This window comes from Notolepis coatsorum (assembly GCF_963971535.1).
Source record: "Notolepis coatsorum genome assembly, chromosome: 13".
In the NCBI taxonomy this organism is placed as follows: domain Eukaryota; kingdom Metazoa; phylum Chordata; class Actinopteri; order Aulopiformes; family Paralepididae; genus Notolepis; species Notolepis coatsorum.
The window spans coordinates 107,456,942-107,477,535 of record NC_140177.1 but is presented as its reverse complement, the minus strand read 5'-3'; the positions used below and the strand labels follow the sequence as shown (position 1 = coordinate 107,477,535).

The following is a 20,594-nucleotide window of genomic DNA, read 5'->3' as shown; positions in this document are numbered from 1 at the left end:
AAATATTGGACTGTGTCACAACATTGGTCATTATTTAGAATTACTTAAATATGATATTTCAAGATTTACTATTATTATTTGTAGACCCATTTGGACCCCTTGCATAACCAATACACAGGTGTGGTTTTTGGATGTTCTGAAAGGACTCAAATGATCTTCTCAAAACCTGAATATTCCTTTTAACTGAGAGGAACGGGCCACATGATTGATCTACATGCAAGAGCCTGTCTGAGAGGATCTGACTTAGGAGAGAGTGGATCTCAATAGGCTGTCTTTGCTTTGGCTAATGGTCCTCATAGTAATTAGCTCAAGCTATTATCTAGTAGTCTTGCGTTACATTACATTACATTAGGGATAATACATGACAAGGTGCATGGTTATCAAATAATACTGCACACTGTGAGGTGCATGGTTATCAAATAATACTGCACACTGTGGGAACTAATTATCCCACAAGGCAAAACAGTGGCGTTTTATGTTCATATTCATAAATTGTTGTCTTCATCAGTTGCCATTGTCCTCAAATATTGACAGTGCATTAACACAAGTTTATACGTGTTTCGGTAACATGCGTTGTGGACCAGAGGCACGTATATAGCCGTGGCATTTGTTATTGCTGTTATTCCATTTTAATAACCGGCTCAAGGTCCCCGACCGGCTCTGCAGATCTACCCTCGTCTGTGGAATCAAGAACATGCAATACCGGCCAGATCCTCTTAGGGGCGCCATCGCTCCACTGCAGTATGCCCTGTGGGCGAATGTAAAACGTTTTTTTTTCTTCCAATGGAGTATCATTGTAGCCGGATCCTGAACCAGCACAATGTACTGTGGATCACGTTTCGAATCGCAGATTTCACCATGGAATAATGGGATTTATCATCAGCCAATGGACATATCGATCTACCAGATGCCGATCGATAACAGGGAAATGCTGGGGGGTATCCCACGGGCTCACGGTAAGACCCTTTTCACCTAAATTACAGCCGGATCAGAGCTTGCTGTGACACGCAAGCAGTCGATCAGTGAATGTGGCTAGTTACACGGACACTGTATTGGTAATCAATCATACTAAACGACGTCCCCCGCCCCCCCCCTTTCACGCATACATGCTCTGGGACAGCCCGGATCATATGCAGTTTGTGTTATTTCTTTAGCATATATAAAACGGAAATGCCGTTGAATATAACGTTAGTAGCTATTAGCTCCATAACTAGCTTTCCAGAAAATATATGAGACAAAATCTGCGATAAAGCTTATATTCACGGCGCTATAAAATGACAACCTACCGATGATTTTTTTTTTTCTTTAAGCCATTTTGAAGGGACGGTTTATGAACTCAATTGACAATGAGAATGGACAGATAGCAACACTATAAAGCATAGATATAGTTGTACAAAAACCCACACGTTTGTTTACATTCCCTGGTCCTCAACCACTATATTAGACGCATCCCATCGGTCGCCAAAGTGTTAAGTTAGAACTGCGATGACTATTACATCAATCAGAATCGTGTATATATACCAAGGCCATGGCATAATACAGTTTGTATCATTGTTTGCACCTTATTAACACTTTAACTGCCACACACGAGATATCTCGGGTTTCCAATAGTTATGTTGAAAGCCACTCACGAGATTTCTCGGATTTTTTTTTTTTTAGCGATCTGAAATCATATTGCATCACGCGAGCCTACCCGAGTATACCCGAGCACCGCCGGCGATCATATGTGGAAAAAAGCGCCCCCTATCGTCTCCCAGATGACATAAGGGATTTTGGAATGGACTCAATGAAAATGGATGGGGGAAAAAATCCGGTACTCCACATTACCACAGTTCATTCTGGAGCCTCTCAGCCCCGCGGAATCATGTACTGCACTGTATACACGTTGGATCCATACACTTATCGATTTTTCCGAATGGTGATCAGGAATTGGAATATACCAGTTGGATACCATCTGATGTCAGGTAAGGAATCTATGTTATCAGTGTTAGGATAATCAGACTAATTTTGATGAAGATATAGGCTGTTTTGTGAAATGGGCTCTTTCGGTTTCACTGGAAAAGTCCAAGAGGAAATGAACGCGCCGATTATCCGTGCACGGCGCGAATGTGCTTGCGTGCACGTATAATATTGATCATCTAGCGTTTATTTGAAAACTATTCATAAATAGGCCGACGAATATCGACGTTCTGGAATATTCCAGTAAAAGACGATTATCACAGAATGGTCTAGAATTAACTGTTTTTTATTTCAAAACGGGTGCTTTTCAAAATGCTCTGAAACGGAAATGAAGCGATAAAAAACCAATCTGCCTTGACAGCACTGACTGGAAAATAGTCTTTGATAAGCGACGGGCAGATTAGACACATAGCCATAATTTAAAACATAGATTAGGCGATATTAACGTTAACATTGAAGTGGACCGTGGCATCAAGGGGGTAAAAAGGAAAACCCGGCGTGGCACTCAAAGTGTTAATAAAGTATTTCAAGTGGATATTGTACTCCAGAGAGACCTGTTACAGTTTGTATCACGTTTCTTTCTGGATGTACTGTATCATCATTATCACACTTTATTGTAGCCTGAATTTCGAGCATCTGCGCTTTGTGAATGTTTTCTCTGCTGAATCGACTGTGCAGTGACTTCTGTGTTTTGCCTGCAGCATATAAACTATTAATCCAATAGTTCAAGTTTGTGTATCTACAGTATTTCTCTGTTGCCTGCAGCAGATCAACAGTGAGATGAAGTTATGAACCGTTGTTTTATTCAAGTGGCTCGTAAATTATCAAAGTATTTTCAGTGAAAACAACCGACCTCACTGGTGACAGGATCCTGTGTAGTGACTGTTGATTGTATTGTACTGTAGCTGGTTTGACCCTCTTCTCCTACAGCTGGTACTACCGTCTTGTGTTTATTGCTGGTAAACAGAAACCATGTAACTCCTTAGCTGAATTGAGAATGTACAACCACAGTACTTCCCCTTTGTGCTGAATACATTTCTGAACATTTTTAAATTTTACATTTTATTAAATTTTTATATGAAAATGTATTTGAATTATTTTCTTAAACCCTGAAAAAGCTTAACATTTTTGTATTTTAACAATGGGAGGGTGGTCTGCTTGTGGTTTTGTTTTAACAATGAGAGGGTGATCTGTTTGTGTTTTAACAATGGGAGGGTGGTCTGCTTGTGTTTTAACAATGGGAGGGTGGTCTGTTTGTGTTTTAACCTGTTAAGCTGTAGCCCTATTTTCAGAAATTCTGCCTAAAGGTACATGCCCAAGTAAATGGAAGATTGCTCCACTTCTACAAGGTCAATTAGCATGTTCTTGGTATCTAGGAACATCTAGGGACCTGGGGGTATGTATTCCCAGTGTCAGACATATTAACACATTCCCGGCCATTCACGTATATATACGTGATTGGGAGCCAGCGCTTGACGGCCAATCACGTATATATACGTTTTTAACTAGTTTTTTCTTTTATTCGATTTTAATGTCACTATTCAATGTCACAGAGCTGTATTATGGATGGAAAAGGCATATTGAGACTCGGAAAGTGCAGTACCGGCCAGATCCTGGTATTGGCGCTGTCTCGAGAATGTTGTTTCCCCTGTTGCACACTTGGTGTCACCTTTTTTACCCTCCGGGCGGACTTTCTTGTTAGTCTGAAGCGAGGGCTTCACCCGATCGCCTGGAATACTTTTTGCGACGCCGAATTCATTATGCAGTAAAGGAATATGGCATCGGCGAATGGACATATCGATCTACCAGATGGCGATCAAATAATTGGAAAATTATTTTTGGAATCCAACCGGCCACAGGTAAGAGCAATTTGACGTCAATTTCAGCTTGATCGTGCAAGGATTTAATAGCCACCCCCCTGCTCATCCTATGTTCTGGTAATAACGAATGCCGTTATTGGTAATCAATAATCAGAAACGTCTTCCCCTGCCCCCCCCCCCCCCCCCTCTAGCTTGTGTAGGGATGAAACGGCAATCGATTTAACATTATTAGCTTAGCGCCTTATAACTAGCTTTGCAGGAATTATCCCAGATCATTCCGATATAACACTCATATTCATCACGGTATAAAACGGGAACGTATTGATGAAAAAATTATTTCTTAACACATTCGGGGCCATTGGGATGAGTCTAATTAATCTCAAGAGGACCGGGGAATGTAAACAAACGTGGGGCTGTTTGTACAGCTAAATCTATACTTTATAGTATTGCTATCTGTCCATTCTCAATTGTCAATTGAGTCCATAAATCGTCCCTTCAAAATGGCTTAAAGGGGAAAAAAATCATCAATAGGTTCTCATTTTATAGCGCCGTGAATATAAGCGTTATACCGGATTTGGGTCTAGTATATTTCCTAGGAGGCGAGATACAGGGCTAATAGCTAATAACTAGGGATGTCCCGATCACGTTTTTTTGCTCCAGATCCGATCCCGATCATGTGATTTTGAGTATCTACCGATACCGATATTTCCCGATCCGATAAAAAAATATATAAAAAAAATAAAGAAATGTTATTCAACAAACATGATGTCACAAACAGGTAATTTATGACAAATAGGGAGTCCACACGTGATAATTTAACAAAGAATGATTTATTTAAACCTATCTAACCACACAAAAACATAAGCACATGAACACTGGAATGTTTTGTATTAGAATCAGTGGTGAGTGCAGTGTGTGGATGAGTGAGTAGATATGCTGTGGTGTGTGTTTGGTGTAAGTATCCGTGTTACAATATGTTTAAAGGATGCAGCTTGGGTGTTGGTACAACCTGTGCCTGGGAGTGGAGAAAGCAGACAGAAAGGGAATTAGAATGAGACACATATATTGAGGTGCAGGCAGCTCTGCTCTGCACAGGTGAGTCTCATACAGTTAACGAGCCACCCACTCCACCATGCTTCCTGGTGAGTCAGGCCATGTCCTCACGTATCTGGATCTTTTGCCAAACGGATATTCTCAGGCTCCGTTTAAAATAAAATCCCCGTCCACACCACAGTGTTAAAAAGAAAACTCCATCCAGACACAAACACATAAACGCATATGAATAGATAGATATAGCGGTGGATTAGATGCAGTCCAGAGGAAACAACCAATCTAGATATGTCACGATTTAATGCTTTACTTCTGCGCACTGGGTGACGGAGAGATACAATGTCAATGTATTCAACGGATTCTGAAACTAAATATGGCGAGTCCTTATCACAAACTATATATATACTAATTACAACAAGATATTAATTAATTGCATTGTACTGTTCACGTGCCGTCGTCGCATATATAAGTAAGGATAGTTTAACTTTGAATGACATTTCAGCACGCAGGCGCTGTCCACCGAAGTTATTATTACTTCAAAGCGCTACTGCCTATATGGATAAAACAAGGTGTAATAAGGATGTTTTAGGTGGTGGTAGTTTCTCTGTTAGGACATAGTCGGTCTGATATATATTAGAGAAATAGTAAAGTAATATTCGCCAAACAATCTGACGGGCAAGATATTATTACGGCCCGCCGCCCGCCACAGTCTGAGCATGCGTAGTGAGCTGATTTTCATTGGCGCCGGCAACTACACTGGAGTATACAGTAGCTGTTACATCTAGACATTCATGAATGATATACAAGATATACAAATATACAGTACTGCTTAAGAGGCAGAGATCAATAAGAGAAAATATATACATTCGAGGGGGAAGAAACTACGTGCTATTTCTGTCTGTCATTTCAGCACCAGGCGCTGTCCATCTTATTGCCTCTGTGCGCTTCAAGGTTACGGGCGCCTATTGTATTGCCATGGATGGAACAACAGTCTGAGCATGCGTAGTGAGCTGTGGCGTCATCGTTTATCTAGACTATGCGTTTACAGTGGCTGCACGGATCCACTGAACGGATATTTTGGAAAATCTTCACTTTAAAATGCGTTTAAGAAAGTCTCCGTTTATGTCTCTGAAAACACCCTTTACGTGTGGATGAGAGGCCCAATCGTGGAATAAAATGTGCGTTTGGCAAAAGATCCATATACGTGAGGACATGGCTGAGTCAAACTCTCCATTTAGCAGGTAGAGTGGGGGTCGTCACAATGACCATGTTCACGTCTTAAACTCATACTGAGGCCTTAGTTTTGGTTTTAAATAGCATATCATCATTCATTTATTTATTGTCACACAGAGCAGAAGAATTTTGCCAAAACAAACCAATAGTATCCAGCTGCAGAATGGCAGACCAGCCACACACTCAGACCCAAACGCATTTCCTTTGATTTAATTATACATCAAATGATTTATGAAGTAAACTTTTCACCTGGATAACGTCAACATTCAGGGTGAATGTAATGTGAGAAATTGGGATTAAAATTTTTTTTTTTTTATTTGGGTCTGAGAGTGTGGCTGGTCTGCCGTTCTGCAGCTGGATACTATTGGTTTGTTTTGGCAAAATTCTTCTGCTCTGTGTGACAATAAATAAATGAATGATGATATGCAATTTAAAACCAAAACTAAGGCCTCAGTATGAGTTTAAGACGTGAACATGGTCATGTTTGTTGAATAAAAAATAAAAAGTAAAAAAAAAAAATTGCAGATTTTATAAAAGAAAATTGCAGATCCCGATCTTCGGAAAATCACGTGATCGGATCGGGACATCCCTACTAATAACGTTAAATCCAATGGCATTTCGGTTATAGATACGCTCCAGTTCAAACTCAAACTGCATATGATTGGTACGATCCTCACGCATGTATGCATGAAAGGGGGGGGGGGGCGGGGGACGTCGTTTCTGATTATCGATTACCAATAACCGCGTTAGTCTCATTAGCCACATAGGCAGAACGCCTGGTTGGCTATCAAAACAAGGCCCGATCGGGATGTACTTTACGTGAAAAAGATCTTACCGTCGTCCGGTGGGATCGCCCCGAGCATTTCCCTGTTATCGATCGCCATCTGGTAGATCGATATGTCCATTGGCTGATGATAAATCCCCTTATTGCATGGTGAAATCTGTGATGCAAAACATAATCCAAGCTACTATGCTACACATCCAGAATCCTGCTACTGGAAACTAAAAAAAAAGTCTAAAAAAAGAGTCCACCGTTTGGCCACAGGGAACACTGCATTATCGCGATAGCGCCCCTAAGAGGATCTGGCCGGTATTGCACTTTGTCGAATTCATAGAGTAGGGTAGATCTGCAGTGCCGCTCGGCGACCTTGAATAGGTTATTAAAATGGAATAAGGTAGATTTATCCGTGCCTCTGTCCACAACGGGTGGAATCGAAACACGGAGATATACGTCCTTGGGTGCCATTGTGTTAATGCTATATTGAACGGAAGGTTCATACTGTCAATTGACAATGACATTGTATGCATAGCTATAATATAAAATATAGATTTAGCTCTACAAACAACGTGATGCACAGTGAAAGTTTGTTATGGGAACGCTGGCCTTCCTAGAATGGGGCCCATCTAATGGCTGGCCGTGAATGTGTTAATAATAATAATAATAAATTGGATTTGAAGAGAGAAGCGCCTTTCTCAGACTCAAGGGGAAAAATTATGAATATGTGTATGTAACAACAGGAAAAAACAAATAAGATAAAAAAAAGGAAGCAAGGCGCTGACCAATTGGATGAAGTGGTAACAAGAAAGTTAACAAAAACAGAAAATAAAAACAAACAAACAACAAAAACAACGGGATCTGTGGCTTAACACATTGACCGCCAGCAGCAGGGGGCGCTGATCCCCCTTCATCGCCAGGTCTTTATTCAATGGATATAGTTTTAGACTACGACATTTGTGAGTGCTTAAAATATATCTTATATTATAGCTATGGGTCTAATACACCCGTCGATTGTCAGTTATATTTCGTATGGCTTATCGCGTCCCGCTCAAGCCTATTGAGATACCCCTTATCTCCTTGTACCTACTGTACACCACCACGAACACAACTTATACACCCACACCTGACCGGGTCCCGCCTCTATGGAGGCGTAGCCTATAAGACCATGGTCATGGTCACCAAACACCCTTCCTCTATTTTCGTTCCATCATATTGGATGCAATGCACCTTATGTAACTAGTAGTATGAAAAAGATTGGAGGAATTGCGTAATGTTGAAAGCTTACCGGAGGGTTGCGTGCCCCTGGCATCTTCGAGGCATGTTTCAGCGACACGACGGGCCTATGTTGATGTTCCTCATCTGTCGGCAGCCAGATCAAGGTGCAGCGTACAACGTTGGCTATCGAGCCGGGTTGTACAACGGTGAGCCCTGTGTCATTAGGCACGGGTATTAGTGTTAGTAATGCTGGGTTGTTGTTATACAACCATGTTGTGTGTTGGCGCCAGGGGGGGATGGTTTGGTGAACGTTCACTGCGGTGAACGGGTTCCAAACGGTCCTGCAAGCGTGCTGTTAAACAACTAATGCTAGCTACATGCTAATACTAATGCTACATGCTGAACTCTACTGCTACGCTGTTCTAATGTCTCCGCAGTGAGATGTTGTCACTTCTCCCTCCTCTTGCCCGGTTCATCAATGAAGGTCAGTCGGTAGCTGATGTGGGGGTTTTGCTGAGTCCTATTTACCTTTCTACGGGTAAATGGGTTGACAACAGGGTAGGCCGTGGCTAGGTAGCCTAGCCAGGTACGTTACCTTTGTGTTCCGGCGGGGTCTGTTGAACGGTGTCCCCATCTGGTAGCCGATGCGTGAGCTCGGCGGTGTAGCAGTAGAGCTATACTACTGCAGGATGGGACTTAACGGCGGGTTAGGGCTCAGCTGGCTAGTTCCTATCCACATTGGCGTCGGGTAGTGGGGCTATGGGTCCAGCCGACATTGTAAACATGTTGCGTGTTGTGCGCAGGCCGTTGTTGATCTGGGTTCCACATCGCCTCACGCTAGGCTGTAGTAGTGTAGTGGGCTACTGTTTTGTTCTGTCACTCTGCTATGAGAAGGTCTGTCTATGCTACAGCTTTCTCTCCTCTCAACCATTCATGCTGACGGTCAATCGGTGTCTATTGGGGGAATATGCGGGGGGGGGGCTTTGTTTACCTTTTTGGTAAATGGGCTAAGCTAGGGCTGGTGTGCTGTTGTGAATATTTTGAATGAAGGCGGGACTAGTTCGCTCTGGTCCGCCTCCCCTTAAACGTTGTGTATATGGGTTTGCTCATTCTACAGTATTTTGTGGTTTAGTTCTTTTATTCATTTAACCCTTTCATGGTGCACACCACAGTGGAGGTTGCTGTTTGCAACCACCAATGGTGCTCCGTGTTAACATCAGTCCTTTGCTTTTGACATATTGAAACAGTGCCCCGCCCGGCCGACGCCATGGGTGGGTCGGCCTGGCGAGTGGCTGGTGGGCTGCTAAAGCCTGTACCGCCACGGTATGGAATTGGCAGCGATTAGAACTGTGTTCGAATTGCTGTTTTTTCTATTAAAAAAATGGTGTCTGGTGGCGGGGCCTTGAGGGCCAGCCGACGTCGACACATCGCGCGAGGTTGTTGACGTTATTAGCTTTGACCCAGCCGCAGGCTATAACCGCTCAGGGTTCCCCTCTCCGCAGGGGATTTTGGTCTTCTGCTGGAGCGCGGGCGGTATTGTCCTAGGCCCCACACCGCCTCACACCGCGCAGCCAGAAGAAGAGAGAGCACGGCCTCGTCAGCGGCGATGACGAGGCCCTCGACAGGCGGCCATGTTTTCCCCCGCCGGAGGTATCCTGGGCGTTGAATCGACAGGTGTCCACAAGGCCGACAGCCTTGGCGGCCGAGGGATCGGCCATGTTGGATGGGTTCAGCTTGAACAACAAGCCGTCACCGTCCTGCCGCGAGCAGCCCGCTCTCCGATCACCCCCTTCCCCAACACCAGCGGAAAAAGTGGGCTCTGATTGTTTCCTTTGGCTGCGGGCCGCGTGCCTTCGTTGAAGCGCGGGCGGCCCCACTTTTCGCTTCTCATGGGGACAGGGGCTGACACCCAGTTGATGGCTGAGCCCGGGTCTGTCCGTGAGAATGTTGTGCTGTCAAGCGGCTCCCACACCATAAGCTGTGTTGGTTGAGCCTGGTGTTACGTCTGTCAACTATAAGTGTTGTCAGCAGGGGGGCTCGAAACCTTTTGAGGCACACAGTGCGGGCTTCCCCGGCCTCGCCTTCTCCAGGCCAGGTATCATGTTTGTGCCTCCCACTCCTGAAAGATTGGCAGTGGTCTCGCAGGCACGTGTGATTTGGGTGGTAGTAATATCACTGCAGGGCTACGGTGTGTAGGAACCCATGGGGTCCTTACACCTTGCATGTCCGGCTGCAGAACAACTCCTCAGCATGTTCTGGAGGGGTGTTCAGTGGGGGGGCTTTTTTCACCTAGAAAGCCCCCCGTATCAAACCGGCCCTTTCTGTCGGGGTCCCCCCTTGGGTGTGATTGCCTCATGGGTGGTGTCAGGGTCAGATGTCCCGACACGGAACGCTCTGCTCGCACGGTTCCAGGGTTGGCTACGCACAGCGGGTGGGACCGGGCCAACTATCTACAGTTCCTGGCGGACCTGCGCCACATGGCGGCGGGTGTGTTGGGAGTGTCATCACATATGACTACGGCAGTACCATATGTCGAGGTGGATGGAGAGAATGCTGAGGCGGGGACTTGTGTTTACACAACCCCACCCGTTTTTGGGTTTGGTACAGACCCTATTGTCAGGGTCTCCAGCAGTGACAGCTCTAGTCAACGAGATCCAATCTCTGTGGACGAAGCAAGCCATCGTCGTGGCGTTCTCCTCCCGGTGTTCTCTGGTGCCTGAGAAATCGGGAGGGGGGGGTGTCAGACCCAGGCTGGACCTGTCCCATGGGAAGGTTCAGCATTTTTTGGATCGTCTCCTACCTGTTGAACACTGTCAGGTGGGGGTCTGGTTCTCCTCCATAGACCTGTAGGATGCGTATGCGCATCTCCGATCTTCCATCCTAGGGCTTACCTACGCTTCCTTTGCAGGGTTAGCGTATGAGTACCAGAGGCTGCCGTTCGGTTTTCTCTGGCTCCCCGCATCTTCACCAAGTGCGTGGAGGCCGCACTGGGGCCTCTGCGTCGTCAGGGGTTACGGAGTGTATTCTGCCCTGACGACGTTCTGGTCCTTCGCGGTCAAGGTGGATCGTCAGGTCTCGTACCAGGCAGGTCCCTACCAGCCTGGGGTTGCTGTAGACTGGAAGTAGAGTACTCCTCTTCCCAGTCAACGGTTGGAGGGCTATGGGCATCCCTCTCAGAGCGTGTTGTCAACACGCTCGGGAGGTTCCGTCCTAGGACGGTTACGGCGCTGTCTCATGTCACGTTTTTCACCGACGCTTCCCTCGCTGGTGACGCGTCGGGCCAACGCAGTAGGGGGCAGCTGGCAAACCATGCTGCCCGGTCTGCGCTACGTTCAATGTGTTGGTGTTGAAAGCGGTCCTTCTGGTCCTCAAACAATGTTGATCAGGACGGACGATACGCTCCCCCCGTCTGCACCAGGCGGCTGGCTATGGGCGTCCTCCATCTGCGCGGCCTGAGGGCTCCCCACATTCCCGGCAGGGAGAATGTGGGTACAGGTGTACTGTCGCGGGGCGGTCCTCATCCTGACGGGTGGGGATTACGTCCGGACATAGCCAGGCAGGTCTGGGACCGATGCCGTGCCGCCTGGGATTCTTCCCCATACATCTGTTAGGTCAGTTGTTGGGACGGGTACGTTGAGGGGCGCAGGTTCTTGATCCTGATGGTGTTACCATCCGGAATGCGCATGCTCCCTCCACTGTCACGCTTACGCGGGCAGATGACGTATTTTCCAAGTGTGGTGTAAGGCGGGGGGCCAGTCTCCTGCCCCCTGGATGCTGTCCTTAGTTACCTCCAGTCTCTCCTTGATAGACTGTCGGCTTCGATGGTGAGGGTATATGCAGCAGCTATATCCTCCTATCATGAGGGATTTGAGGGGATGTCTTGTTCAGCCACCCTCTTGTGAAGCGTTTCCTGCTTGGCGCTCGACGCGTTAAGCCGGTGCAACGCTCCTTGGCTCCGACTAGTTCTAGTTCCCTCTTGTTCGCACTCAGGTGGAGTTGACTGCGCCCCCCCTTCGTTAGGAAGGATGGGGTGACAGGGCTCCCCGCACCCCTTGATGTGGGCTTACGGGTCCTCAGGGGGTACATCTGTCGGGTCTCGCGTCCGCTCTAACCCATATCTCAATAGGCTTGAGCGGGATGCGATAAGCCATACGAAATATAGCGATAGGTTATGTATATAACCATGGGCGGCTACGTGGCGTAGTGGGCAAGGCGCTCGCCACGAATGACGGAGACGCTGGGCTTGCCTGTTCGAGCCCAGCGCTCCACATTGCTTTCAGTTTAGCTGGTCGTTCATACTAATACACATTGGCCGTATTAGGGGGTGGGAAACTGATGGGTGGGGATCGGGCGTTGTGGACAGCGACTCCTACAGGTCGGTTGGTGCGCCTGCGCAGTAGAATCAGGAAGTGTCGGGGGCAGCGTGAGCCTCCCACGCGTTACTCCTCGCCACTGAGAGATCGAGCTGCGCAGGTGAAAAGATGCGACTGCTGTTACCTCAAGTACCGGAGGGGACTTGTGCTATGTATGACTTAGTCCACATTGCAGCCGGCTTGTGGGAGGCAAGAAACAGCGTTCGTGACAGGGGAGGGTTGAATTGGATGATACGAAATTGGGATGGGAGAAAAATATAGAAAATGGGAGAAAAAGTGGATAAAAAAAAGGTTATGTATATAACCTAGTTATATGAGTATTGGCTGAGCGTCCCGCTCTAAGCGGCCCTGAGTTCCCTTTTGAGGGATCTTTTACTGGAACGGGATTTTGGCGAGGAAGGGTGTTTGGTGACCATGACCATGGTCTTATAGGCTACGCCTCCATAGAGGCGGGACCCGGTCAGGTGTGGGTGTATAAGTTGTGTTCGTGGTGGTGTACAGTAGGTACAAGGAGATAAGGGGTATCTCAATAGGCTTGAGCGGGACGCTCAGCCAATACTCATATAACTAGGTTATATACATAACCTATCGTTAGTTGCTTCCAGTCAACATGCACAAAACAGATTGTTTTTTCATCCGTACATTTCCGTTTGATACCGTTTTGAATACGAGTATGGTTTGGGTGATTCTGAGTAATTCCAGGAAAAGACGAGAAAAGGCATTTTAGTGTAATCCAGTCATCACGTTGTAATTTTTCGACTGATTTTCTAATCCTGAAATCAACGCTAGATTATCATTATTATATCTCCTCGTGCATGCATGAAATGGCCATCGTAGTGCGGCGCCCCCCCCCCCTCCCCCCCACCGCAGCCAACGGTAAGCACATACACATACACACAGATAGCTTTGATCGCGGTAGAAAGAAATATCAGATCAACGCAAGATTTTATATATAGAGTCCTTACCTGGTATCTGATGTAATGCAAAGTTATCCAGTTATCCACAGCCATCATGTCCCCGACATTACCGAGCGTTACACATGAACGGGCGGGCGGGTTAGTGTGCCATGCCATCGTTGTAAAGGCCTGGCTCGCCTGAGTATTTAAACCCCACCCCCACGGCTCAGATCGGCTCAGAAAACACACCAGCCCATTTCCAATGGAATGCAATAGCTCTGCAAGGCAGTAGAGGGCGGTGTTGACCGTCTGCCAGTTCAGACAGGGTCTGAAGGGTCTGATGAGTTTTCAAGTTTCAAGTTTCTTTAATAGTTGTCATACAGAAGTACAGAATACTTTCATACAAAATGCTTCTTACTGTTACGCTCCAGAGAGTGCTAGACAAGATAGTATCAAATAACATAGTATAGCATGTAAATTAGAAGTAGAAAATGAGGTCACAGTGTTCAGTATAGACATATGTACAATGTTCGATGCAGAATAGACGTAACTGAGTTACCATATAATATACAATACTATGCAGTGTACTAATGTACAATATTATATAGTGCAAAGCAGAAATGGGATGAGGTACAATTTAGGTACAATTTACAGTAAGGTGTACGAGTTGTAGTGCAATCCTTCATCAATAAATATAAAGTGTGGGGAGTGGGTGCTACAGTGTGTTTGTTTAAAGTGAGTGTGTGCTATAAAGTGTGGGGAGTGGGTGCTACAGTGTGTTTGTTTAAAGTGAGTGTGTGCGTGTGGATGTGTGTGCTATGTGCGTTTGATGGTTGTTGTTGTGTAGTGTTCATTGTTCGTTAAGCAGCCTGATGGCCTGGGGATAGAAGCTTCTTCTGAGTCTTTCTGTGCTCGCCTTGAGACTCCGGTATCGCTTGCCTGACCGCAGTAGTTCAAAGAGGCAGTTGTTCGGGTGACTGGAGTCTTTAATGATTCTCTTAGCCTTGCCCCTGCACCGCTTGTTGTAAATGTTCTGGAGGGTGGGGAGCCCCCCTCCGATTGTGCGTTCGGCTGAACGTGTCACTCTTTGTAGTCTGCTTCGGTCTTGTGCAGTGCTATTCCCAAACCAGGAGGTGATGTTGCCAGTCAGGATGCTCTCTATTGTACATGAGTAGAAGTTCTTAAGGATCTTCTGACTGACTTGGAACTTCCTTTAGGCGCCTGAGGAAGTAGAGGCGTTGTCGTGCCTTCTTCACAACACTGTCAATGTGTGTGATCCATGTCAAGTCCTCGGATATGTAGGCTCCGAGGTACTTAAAGCTGTTGACTCTCTCAACCGGTGCCCCGTCGATGCTGAGGGGGCTGTAGTCCTTGACCCCCGACCTCCTGAAGTCCACAATCATCTCCTTTGTTTTGCTGACGTTCAGGGAGAGGCTGTTTTCCTGGCACCATCCCGCCAGGACCTTGACCTCTTCCAGGTAGGCCCTCTCGTCGTTGGCAGAGATCAGGCCCACCACCACTGTGTCGTCAGCAAATTTGATGATTGTGTTGCTACTCCGCTGAGCCACACAGTCATGTGTGTACAGGGAGTAGAGGAGGGGACTCAGAACACAGCCCTGGGGGGCCCCTATGTTGAGGGTGATGGATGAGGAGGTGCAGTTGCCTGCTCTCACCACCTGGGGTCTGCCCGTCAGGAAGTCCAAGACCCACTGGCAGAGGTCATAGTTCAAGCCCAGGTCCCTGAGCTTGGCTATGAGTTTGGAGGGGACTATGGTATTGAATGCCGAGCTGTAGTCGATGAGGCTGCAGCAATGAATTATGAATAGATAATAATAATAAATAATAAAATAAATAACGATCCCAAAAACGAGTTAAAGGGGAACTATCTTATAAATGGCCTTTTTCAGTGTTTAGCATTGTTTCCTAGCTATGTGGACTTATATTAATATGATCTATGTCTCTAATTCTCATATTGGCGCATTCTTCCAATTCTCCTCTCACAATATTCACCCTCACTGAACTGAGTCATCTGAAAATGTGCTGATTTGTGATGTCAGAGAGACACCGCTGCATGATAATGTTCAGGCGAGGCAGTGGTTTACCATTGTGGTTGGAGCCCAGGCTCAAAACGGCTTAAGATCTTGAGGTAGAAAAATGCTGTTTTTGAGGACTTGATTAGAAATACAAAACAATGAATTAAAAAAAAAAAAAAATTACAGAGGTGTTCCATAAACTCACAGGAATTGTGTAAAAGTGCCCAAATAGTGAAAGAAATAGTCAAATAGTTCCCCTTTAACTAGTTTTTGGCGATATTCGCATGGCGGGCAATAACGAGTTAACTCGTTCTTGGCAATTAATGTGTTAAAAGAAAAGAGTCAGGGGGTGGGCTACTTGGGAGCAGGGCCGTGTTGCATGAAGGCAAGTGTGAACAGGTGTGTTTTTAGGTGGGTTTTGAAGAGGTTGATGGTGTCAGAGCCTCGGATGGAGGGGGAGAGGGAGTTCCACAGCCTGGGGGCAACTACAGCGAAAGCTCTGTCTCCCAGTGTGGAATGTCTGGTGTGGGGATGGTGAGGAGCGGAGGCCTCGTGCTGGAGTGTAGGGGTGGAGTAGGTTGGTCAGGTAGGAAGGGGCCAACTCGTGCAGGGATTTGTAGGTGAGGAGGAGGATCTTGTAGGGGATTCGGTAGTTGATGGGGAGCCAGTGTTTGGTGCGCGTGAGGACCCTCGCAGCAGAGTTTTGGACGTACTGTAAGCGATCCAGAACCTTCTTGGAAGCACCAAGAAGGAGTCCGTTACAGTAGTCAAGGTGGGAAGTGATGATTTCCGCTGAGGTGTCGGAGAGTGAGGGGCAGAGGCGGGAAATGGTTCTGAGGTGGAAGAAGGCGGACCTGGTGACAGACTTGACGTGAGGGTGGAATGAGAGGGTTGAGTCCAGTATTACGCCCATATTATATTGTGTCTGTTACTAGGCTTGAGTAAATTGTGATGAAACAAAGGAGAATATAAATTATGGTTGTCTTTGCATCTTTGCAGGTGAATAACACCATGTTATAATTGTGCCGCATCCGACCTCGCTCACTGAGCTCATTCAGCACCTTCTTGAGATCAAGTGTACACAAAATATAACCAAATGAATAAAGGGAAGATGATTCAACAGAAGGATTTGTAGATACAGTAATAAATTATAATCCATTTTAATTATAAATTCATATTTGACCTTGAACTTGGCCGTAACCTTATGATGGCCAAAGCATACATCTATGGATAGGGAAAAGGCTCCTCTTTCCAAAAGATTTATAAATCTGGATTTAGTCATTTCCTCACGGTTTTACGATAAAATAGATATAATTAGCATTTCCCCGATAAAGTCATATTTTCGGTAAATCTTAAAAACATCCGTAAAAATGAAAATATACACTTTGACTGCTGTTTTGATAGGGTTAAGGTCTTTACTCTTGGCTACATTTGAAAAAGAAACACAACCTCTTAACATCCAAGGGCCCACATGTGGGACGATTCACGATGCACCACTTTGCCGACCTCTAGCGGCTCGGCTGTGCATTTCTTTTAATACAATATATATATATAATTAAAGCCCTATTTGTTGCCTGTCGATTGCCACATAATCCGTTCAGCGGTTCTGGAGTTACATGCCGATATGTGAAGCGTGCGCCAAGTACACGACTCCCGGGGCTCTAGCTCCGTCAATCATTTGGCGATCTCGAAAATGTTTGAACAGGGTTGTAGCCAATGAGTGTGGCTTTCCAATGATACCCCACGTGGGGATCTAATATGGTCTCTATTGATCGATTTATGGTAATAAAAAAAGCAGGGTCCCCTTATAAGGGGACCTTACAGCTTAACAGGTTTTAACAATGGTGGTCTGCTTGTGTTTTAACAACGAGAGGGTGATCTGTTTGTGTTTTAACAATGGGAGGGTGGTCTGGTTGTGTTTTAACAATTAGGGTGATCTGTTTGTGTTTTAACAATGGGAGGGTGGTCTGGTTGTGTTTTAACAATGAGGGTGGTCTGGTTGTGTTTTAACAATGAGGGTGGTCTGTTTGTGGTTGCAGCATAACTCAGAATTCTACGACCAGCAGATGACCTCCAGACAGACCAGCGCTCTCTCACAGCAGGTACAGTAGGCCAGGCTTCCCCTCCTTTGATGTCTTTAGCATTCACGTGAAATCTGTAGCGTCTGTTTGGGGCTGACATGTGGCAGCCAGTGTGGGCCCCTCGTGGAGATGTCTTGCAACCTTTATTAGATTAAGAGAAATACAGCCTTTGTGTGCTTGCTATGTTGAACCTGTTCATTAACCTTCATAAACCTACAAATTAACTATTATTAATGAATTATAGGAGGGTTGAATATTTTGGGCTGTCGTTGGTAATTTTGTCTAGCGTTTACCCAGCCACTTTGGCAGGTACAAAAATCATTCACTGAAGGCTCTTTTCCATAACAATAAATAAATAATAATAATAATAATAATAATAATAATAATAATAATAATAATAATAATAATAATAATAATAATAATAATAATAATATTAATAATAATAGGGGCGGCTACGTGGCGTAGTGGGCAAGGCGCTCGCCACGAAATGCTGGAGACGCTGGGCTCGTCAGTTCGAGCCCAGCGCTCCACATTTGCTTTCAGTTTAGCTGGTCGTCCGTACTAGTGCACTGCAACCTTGCCCAGGCCCGACGGGGCCCGGCCCGGCCCGGCGGGTTCGGGCTGGGTAGGGCTTTTTTTTTATAAATAATTCGGGCTCGGCCGGGCCCGGGCACCGCTGTTTTTTTTTTTTTTTTTTTTTTTTTGCATTTTTGCATTTTTTTTTTTTTTTTTTATATATATAACTAGGGTTATAGGATAACCTTCGTTTTAAGATTCGCTTTCTCTTTTGCGCCAGAGAAACATTTGGATGTAATTACTGCAGCGCGCAGGGAGAACTCAGCTAGGGGACAAGTTCAACTCGATTGGTTGTGTTGGAAACTTGGAATATAGCCAGTTGGCGAACGTTTTAATTTGTTCTTGGGATGTATGTAGCCGGTTTTGTTAACGGTGTTCAACGCGTTGCTGACGTCTGGTGAGTGATGTTATTATTTGCTGGGTCTCGACTCGCTACCTGTTTTGTTGTGATTTTCATTACGTTGCTCTGCTCGAAATCTGATTTCTGTTTTCTGTTTGTTTGTTTGACTGAGTAGGCTATTGTGTGTCGTGTGTGTGTGTGTGCAGGGAACAAACTTAACTTTTTGACTCACCAGCCATTTGGCTGGTAGATTTTTAAAAGTACCAGCCGGGCAGATTTTTTACTAGCCAAAAATTATAAATAGCTTTTTAGTATATCGCCATGTGTTATTATTACATATAATACTCTCATATGCTATTTTCAATTAATATCATAAACAACATAAGGAATATTAGCATAATTTTGAGTGAACTGAAGGAATGAGTCAGTGTTAATAGTTTTAAATGCAAATAATTTATTGAAACATAGAAGTGGGGTCGGGACACACATTTTATTTCTATTTTTTAACTGTTTTAACCATGTAGTGTAGCACTTTGGGATCCCAGTGAACAAAAAGTGCATTACAAATCCAATCTATTATTATTATTATTATGTGTGGCTGCCACCCTGGCGGACATCTGTGCAGCGCTCCGTGGGCATAGATGTCCGAGGGCTTGCAGCAAGCCAGAGTTTAACACAGTTTCAATCAATCAATCAATAACAACATTAACCAGACTCTCGTTGCGTCTATTCTGCCAACGCTAACGTTACCTCTCATTGTGTATTCTACCAAGCAAACCCGGGTTTAACGTTACCTCTCTATATCGGCTGACTGTAGTATTAGGCTAATAACAACAACAAACTTAACACATCAGCGATCTTGTTGTGACACTAAACTCTCCGCTCGTGGTAAATTGGGTTGATGTCGGTTGTTTCATCAATAAATAAGGCAGAATACACAGTGAATCCATTCTTTTTTGTTTATTGCACTTGGTTCTGTCGCAAACAAATCCTGAATGAAATGCATCCTTAGCGAGGCAGTAAAGATGGCGGCGCGGCGTTCTGTTCAGAGGCTACAAAGTGTGACGCGTCGAGTAGGGGGTATCTGCAGAGCCGCAGAGCCAGGCTGGACCAATAGGGTCGCTTGGAACCGAGTAGGGTATATCTGCAGAGCCGCAAGCCAACTTTATTATTATGATAAAAAACAGCGGTGACGCGGTATTCAGCCTAACTCTGCGGTGAGCGTGATGCAACAGCGATCGCGGCAGCTCTAGCCGACGCATGCAGTGGATTTTGTTGGCCGCCAGATGGCGCCCAGGCCTTAATTTATGACGGCCAAACATTAAATCTACAAGCCTGTGGCGGTCGGCGTGTGACTAATTTGTACCCTGTGTGTGTGTGTCAAAGAAGATTCTATAGCCTTCAATACGTTTTACGAGGCTGATGTGTGAGTCAGAGATATAAGCGAGCACTGGGAGAGACGGCATTGCGAAACAGGCTATGTAAATGCTTCTTAGTTTTGTTTATTTATTACGTTCATATAAAACCGTGTTTCGAATATTTAAAACAAATACAAAAAAAATTATATTTTAATAATAATAATAATAATAATTTTTTTCGGGTTTTCAGCGGGCTAGGGCTTAAAATATTATTTACAGTCGGGGTTATTTTCGGGCTGGGCCTGAAGTTCAAGGGCTCGGGCAGGGCTCTGGCTTTATTTCAAGGCCCTTGCAGACCACTAGTCCGTACTAATACACATTGGCCGTATTAGGGGGTGGGAAACTGATGGGTGGGGATCGGGCGTTGTGGACAGCGACTTCTACAGGTCGGTTGGTGCGCCTGCGCAGTAGAATCAGGAAGTGTCGGGGGCAGCGTGAGCCTCCCACGCGTTACTCCTCGCCACTGAGAGATCGAGCTGCGCAGGTGAAAAGATGCGACTGCTGTTACCTCAAGTACCGGAGGGGACTTGTGCTATGTATGACTTAGTCCACATTGCAGCCGGCTTGTGGGAGGCAAGAAACAGCGTCCGTGACAGGGGAGAGTTGAATTGGATGATACGAAATTGGGATGGGAGAAAATATAGAAAATGGGAGAAAAAGTGGATAAAAAAAAATAATAATAATAATAATAATAATAATAATAATAATAATAATAATAATAATAATAATAATAATAATAATAATAATAATAAAGGTAACTGTTCAAATGATAAAAGCAATGGTAGCCTTTTGAATCCACCTACTACTGTGGCGAGTGGACAA

General features: G+C 45.3%; 1 protein-coding gene across 1 annotated transcript in view; it reads left to right on the top strand.

The window, feature by feature from the left end:
* Window positions 1-20,594, top strand: part of LOC311239456 (CREB-regulated transcription coactivator 1-like) — a gene marked incomplete at its 5' end in the record, with an annotated part of 140,486 nt that overhangs the window by 95,086 nt on the left and 24,806 nt on the right. The window contains 1 exon segment of the mRNA XM_084327764.1: window positions 17,397-17,459. Within this exon segment, the coding sequence (XP_084183890.1) occupies window positions 17,397-17,459 (63 nt within the window).